Here is a 6907-nt window from a genome sequence, read left to right on the forward strand (position 1 = left end):
TATATATATACAAATGTGTATAAATGTGTGTAAATACACACGCATTCATATATATATGTATATATGTATGTATGTATATAGACATATACATGCACACGCACACACACACACACACACACACACACATGCACATACTGATGATTTCATGTGAAGTTTGAAATGGCGGACTCTTTGGTTGTTTGAATGCGTACATGCCATGGTGTTAAGAAATTCGGTTCCTTAACAAACTAAAAGACATCTCACAGAAGTATGGAATCGTTTGAAATGTATTTTTGTAATGATGGAAAAGAGAATCGAATTCTGAGCTGCAACTACTTCAAGTGTTACTTATAATAGAACTTTATTTCTTTCGCTCATTTTTGTAAAACTTTATATTTTATTTAACAAGACAAGAAAAAATCGTTATAGTTTAAACAAATGTATCTGTTTGGTGAGCACGCATTCCATGAATGTCCTCTAAATTGTAATTATTTTCCATCTGAAAAAATTCAATAGTTTCGTTAAATGTTTGATTTAGCTTAATGTAAATTGCCTAAGGTTATGCCATGCTGACGATTTCAAATAAGGATGAAATGGCGCTGCATATGATTAACTAAGGCTATAAATTTTACGATCTATGTAATAAGCCAGAAAACAGGATCAAATATCTGTATTCTATGTTTCTTCTTCCTTGGTCTTCGATCTAATATTAAAACTACTAATCCCGCCGTGATTGATCTAGAAATGATTATCTCTACTAATCCCGCCGTGATTGATCTAGAAATGATTATCTCTACTAATCCCGCCGTGATTGATCTAGAAATGATTATCTCACTTTCAATTACTGGCTGCCAGGGCACGCCACGTGTTTATTTTAAATTATATTCTTTTTTAAAACTTGTTTTTGTTCACAAATATGAAATTCGTGGACGTGAACGTTTGGTGGAGGAAAATTTTGTGGTGAGACACAAAACGCAGGAGAAGAGAGACACATAATTTTGGAGGAGAGACCCAGAACGCACGACGAAAGAAGAGAGACAAACGTCGTATCAGTTTGCGATAAATATATATAGCAGTCGTTGTAGTGGTAGAAGGCGCAAAGCTTTAAAGTTTAAGTGTCAGAGTATGTTAAGAAATGAATCAGTGACAAAAACCAAATGGCTTTGTTGAGGATGATTAGATGTAAAAGTAGAAATGGACGCCATATGTAGGGGCAATATGGGTCGCTTTTGAGTTTTGTTAAGTGTCAGTTTCTGGTACTAAATAGAAAAATCACGAGTTTGGGACGATGGTTCTGTTATCTCAAAGATGTGATATCGCCAGGTGACATCATCGGTGATATTGAAGTCAAGCATTCGTAGCTAATTTGAGGATCTTAAATGCATGATCTTCAATACAAGGGCAAGTGATCGAACGGAATACAAGTTAGTTTCTTTCATATGAGCAATGATCGCATCTTTGTACTGTTGAAGGAGACAAGATTTCTTATTCACATTGTAGAATATAACTGAGGTCTTTATCAAGAAGCCAAATCACGTTATATGGGACGTAACAACAGAAAAAGTGAATTCTGAATTATGTAGAACAGATTGACACCTTTTCCGCAACTTCCGTTCCTCATCCTTAATTTCTTTTTATTTCCTACGTGTTTAATGAAAACTTTAAATATACATTAACTCACCTATACATGCCTTCTCCTTAGCATCTGTGTAGATATAGGGCAAAGGTCGGCAAAGTGCTCCATAAACGGCAACATTCAGAAGCAACCCTGCTACAAGAAGCAAGGTGCCCCTAAGTCCATAAATTTCAATAAAAAACTCATAAAACAAGTTTACCAACATTGTGCCTAATCCTCCACCGCAATTGTTTATTCCTATTGCCAATGCCCGTCTCTTATCAAAGTAGAGTCCTGTGATAATCTGGCAGGTGAAAAAAGACATTCCAAGAGATACACCTGCAAAAGAATGGAATATTTCACGGGTTAGGTTTCAGTTTGGGGAGATATATTTCTCACATTTGTTTTATTTCATAGACTTCGCCAGATATTCACATCAAATATTCACATCGAGACACAAATCACTTAATACCAGGTTTGAACAAATCTTATGAAGCTTGCATAAACATACCAAAACATTTAAGAAATTTTAGGAAAGTTCTAGATAACTCAATGTCCCGCCAACAGTTGGGTGGGAAAGGATGGATAGAAGAACATCCTAAACTCAAAAAGTCCATGCCCCACCCCATAACCTACCTAGCATATATTCTATGCATATTATACTGCCAAACATAAAGAACACAGCCAATAAATACATGAAGAACTAAAAAAATCACATGACAAGCACTACACTCGAATAGAAGGTTATCAGGTAGCCAACTATTACAATACATAAACAGTCATGCCAAAACGATAACATCAACCTTGACCTAGTTAGAGAGAATCTTGGCTTCGGGTTGCACATGCAACTGGGCATGATTTTCTGTATAGCTTTCTCAGGGTCTGTCCATATTGCTAGTTTCGAAGGCTTGGATTTTAGCAAGTAGTATTTATACCCTACATTTCTTAAATTACTTTATACTGTGTCTGTAAAGTTCTGAACTTGCTAGCCACCTTATTATTACTGTATATGACGGTAATAATACGACTTTATTTACATTTTTCTTGTTTACGATAGTTTCTTTTAAACGGAGCGGGACGTTTAAAGTAAGGAACGCACACAAGCTAATATAGTGAATATTTTAGAAATAGATGTTAAATGTTGTTTTCAACTGAAGATCGCAAAGCGTGAAATCAATTGGTACTGAAATAAGTATTACTTATCTTTGTATTCCAATCAAAGGTAAGCCTGTTTCTGAAACGTTCATTGCATTGCACGTGTATATCTTTATCGTAATATTTATGGTGGTTTTTGGAGCTATGGCTTTGATTTTAACAATTGGTATCGTATACCTTATTTTTCCTAAATTACTTATAAATATATATATATACATATAGAGTACATATAGAGTACAGAGCCGCACCGCTAACCAGCTGGCGTAAGATCTACCTGGGGTTAAACTAGTAGTAACAGGGAACAGCCATTTTGATGTGGCGATTGTAAAGAAAGTTGAAGTTGTAAATATGTTTTAAATATAAGTTATTTAATGCAACAAATTCATATTTTTCTAATATATTTGTGATACAGAGAACAATATTGTTACTTACGGAAGGAGAGCGCTAAGCAGTGAGAAGGAAAATCGCAATGTCATTATCGGTCCGAATATGCTTGATGCACGTTCGAACTGGATGCACGTACTCACTGCGTTTCGAACGTGCATCAAACATATTCGGACCGATAATGACATTGCGATTTCCTTTAGCATTGCTTAGCGCTCCCCACTCCGTAATTTATTGATGGTGAGCCGCCGTATAGCGCTGCCAGTCTTCGTATGTGACTGGGAAAGCATAAGAGAGGGAATCTCTTAATTCAGCTCGCAGTGCCGTCTGCTGAGTGTCTGCGACCGATAAGGAGACAATGACTCCGAAATGTTAATACCTAGACAGGTGGCGCTGCGAGCTTATCTAGATGTATACACACCATTTGTCAGTAAGCGAGATCTATTCTCCGTGATAAAAGGCAGTGAGTAGCTTATTCCCCAGTTCGAACGCGCATCAAGCACACCGGGACTGCTAATAACATTGCAATATCATTATTGTAGAAACGTTGATAAATGGAAAGAAAAAACTTATGTTGCTGATTGTTGTTGTTGGCACTCCGTCGCTTACGATGTCGAGGGTTCCAGTTGATCCGATCAACGGAACAGCCTGCTCGTGAAATTAACGTGCAAGTGGCTGAGCACTCCACAGACACGTGTACCCTTAACGTAGTTCTCAGGGATATTCAGCGTGACAAGGCTGACCCTTTGAGTTATAGGCACAACAGAAACAGGAAGTAAGAGTGAGAGAAAGTTGTGGTGGAAGAGTACAGCAGGGTTCGCCATCATCCCCTGCCGGAGCCTCGTGGGGCTTTAGGTGTTTTCGCTCAATAAACACTCACAACGCCCGGTCTAGGAATCGAAACCACGATCCTACAACCACGAGTTCACTGTCCTAACCACTGGGCCATTGCGCCTCCACTGTTGCTGGTAACGTTGAGCAAAATTGCTTTCTACTATAGGCACAAGGCCTGAAATTTTGGAGAAGTTGATTACATTGATCCCAGTGTATTTCATAAACTGTGAAAGGATGAAAAGCAAAGTCAACCCCAGCGGAATATGAACTCAAGACGTAAAGACAGACGAAATATTGCTAAGAATCTTATCTCGGCGTGCTTAACGATTTTGCCGGCTCACCGCCTAAACATTGACAAATAACGATAACCTGCGAGGGTCGCATAAGACAGAGGACGATAGATGGTGTGTGTCCAGTTTTAAAAGTACTTAACTAACTCTATTGGAGTATCTGTGTCGCAACTTTAAATGCATCTTTTCAGCTGAGTTGTAATGGGTCATATACGGTTTGTTAGTTGTGAGATGAATTTTAAATAAAGATGTTAAACAGGATACGTGACTCATGACATCAAATATGACAGTTATCTTATTACACAATAAAATCTCGTCGTATTTCAGTGTGTGTGTGTGTGGGGGGGGGTCATACATCTAATGAAAACATATACACTGGTTATTTTTCTTTGATGCGATTAGTGTGTCGAACCAATTTCGTCTCAGTCTGTAACCTTATCAATGACCATGTGCCACTCAATCATTTCTTCCTTCTTAGTAACTTATGCATGTTTACTGTAGTTTCACAGATCATGTGATCTTAAACGAAATATATGACACTAAAATATTGTAAGAAAGCAAAACGGTATCATACCTGTCATAATACCGTATGTTGCTATCATCATCTCAATAGTTGTGGAAAAGGCACCCAAGATGGCGCCTATGAAACCAAGAATAGCTGCTAATATCATCACTGTTCGGTGGCTAACGTAAACCAACAACACACTGCCAACTGGAGCTGAAAACATAAAGGTCAATCAGTAGAGTGAAGTGGGTTGGGTTATGTTGTTTGATGGCAGATTCGGAGGTTCGAATCTTGTCGATATATTGCGTTAAGTCATGAGTAAGTTAGTCTTGAGCGAAAATATAAACAATGTATTTAGAAACTGAATACCTAGATAGGTGCAAAATTAGTTGAGTGGGTAAGTCGTTCGCCATGCACAACTTTGCCTAGTGTTCGATTTCAATGGGCGATACTGTGAGCGAATATCTTTTACTGTAATTTCGGGTTTACCAGAAGCACGTACTTCATGTGTTTCTGTAGCTGAGTAAACATATACACTGGTGGTTCGACAAAAGGACGTCGATAAAATATGTACCAGATTCATATAAGTATGGCGGTTGACAGGACAGAGTAAATAGTAGAAGGTGATGTTTGTACGGTCGCAAATAAGGAAAAAATAGAATTTCAATAATTGAAATTAAAATCTAAAAATGAAAAATTGTCATTTACCTGCAAGCATGCTAAGTCCGTCAAGCAGGGCTCCAACTAGCGCCAACTTCCATACTGGGTCATCAAAGATTCTTCTGAGGCCAATAAGGAATATTCCCGAAGACGTTGCCAATCCAGTTACCGTAAAATTCGTACAAGCTGCAGCGAAGCATACCACCCATCCCCAACCCCCATCTGGTACCACTTGTTTTTTCTGGTAATATTTCATGTCTTTGACAACTTTGTTGCGTTTTTCGAAGTTAAAGGGCATGTTTGGAACAAATTTACTGGAAATTTTTAAAAAGAAATTATAAATATATTGTGTTTATTCTCACTTCAAGGCATGAAAATTTACACGAATATTTACGAATATTACTAAAAAGAGACAATGTGTTGTCCGAATCTACCTGGGTACCCAGGTCATAAAAAGCAACGAAACAAATATGCGACAAAACATTTTGTCCGGGAGTAATAGCACAAAGGAAGTTGGCCGACAGCCATCTGATTCAGCTAACTCATCGACTTGAGCAGTTCTTGAGGACATTCTTTGAGAGCAAGGAATTGAAATATTAGAAATATTGAAAAGTTGGTCTGGGTGGTGGTGGTGCAAAATTGCGATCTTGGTTGCCGCAGAAATAGTATTCCGAAGAAATTTTTGAAAAGATAAAATAAAAAGTAGAGGTGGGCGTGGGGGGAAGTTCGACACGTCTACCCCTCCCCACCATACCCACTAACTGTTGATACACACAGTCAGTAATTTCTCCCAGTCCTGCTGTTTATTTTATGTATACGTATGTGAGTGTGTGAGTGTGTGTGTGTGAGAGAGAGAGAGAGAGAGAGAGAAGAGGAGAGAGAGGGAGAAAGAAAGTAAAGTTATTCACTTGATATCAGATGTGACGAGGTTATCTGTATTAGATTTCTTATTGTACCTGTGTGTATGTTTATATATGCATGTGCTTGTACATGTATATATGCATATGCGTGTGTATATGCATACTATCCCATAAAACTTATTAACTGCTATATATACATACATACATATATATATACATATATATGCTTTCGGTGCGAATAGTTGTTTATACGGCGCCGTTTTTACAATCTTGTAAATAATAATAATAGTATTTTTTATATAAGCTTAAAGTTTAGGAGCATATAAGCCCTCGTCAGAAAAAAAAAGAAGGCTTTCCTATCCGCGTGGGAGTCGAACCCACATCCTTTTGTTAATGCGATTGTGTTACCATTGCAGCAGCGAATCAGCTTCGCTTTCCCTGTCAAATTTAAGAACTATAATAGTTCGTGTTATATGCCCCTTTATTAGACTATTTTCCTTAATCATTGCTCCTGTCTGGTGCACAGAGTCCAAGAATCACTGCCATATATATATATATATGTGTGTGTGTGTGTGTGTGTGTGTGTGTGTGTGTGTGTGTGTGTGTGTGTGTGTGTGTGTGTGTG

The 6907-nt window shown here is 37.9% G+C and overlaps 1 protein-coding gene across 1 annotated transcript in view; it reads right to left on the reverse strand.

Annotated features, from left to right (window-relative positions):
- The window catches only part of LOC106870291 (monocarboxylate transporter 9), a 16627-nt gene that overhangs the window by 8024 nt on the left and 1696 nt on the right, over positions 1-6907 (reverse strand). The window contains exons 2-4 of the mRNA XM_052975266.1: positions 5471-5736; positions 4832-4975; positions 1661-1933 (exon numbers count right to left, since the gene is read on the reverse strand). Of these exons, the coding sequence (XP_052831226.1) occupies positions 1661-1933; positions 4832-4975; positions 5471-5720 (667 nt within the window). The 5' untranslated portion in view covers positions 5721-5736. The remainder of the gene's footprint in view (positions 1-1660; positions 1934-4831; positions 4976-5470; positions 5737-6907) is intronic.

Source organism: Octopus bimaculoides, chromosome 20 (assembly GCF_001194135.2).
Source record: "Octopus bimaculoides isolate UCB-OBI-ISO-001 chromosome 20, ASM119413v2, whole genome shotgun sequence".
Classification (NCBI taxonomy): domain Eukaryota; kingdom Metazoa; phylum Mollusca; class Cephalopoda; order Octopoda; family Octopodidae; genus Octopus; species Octopus bimaculoides.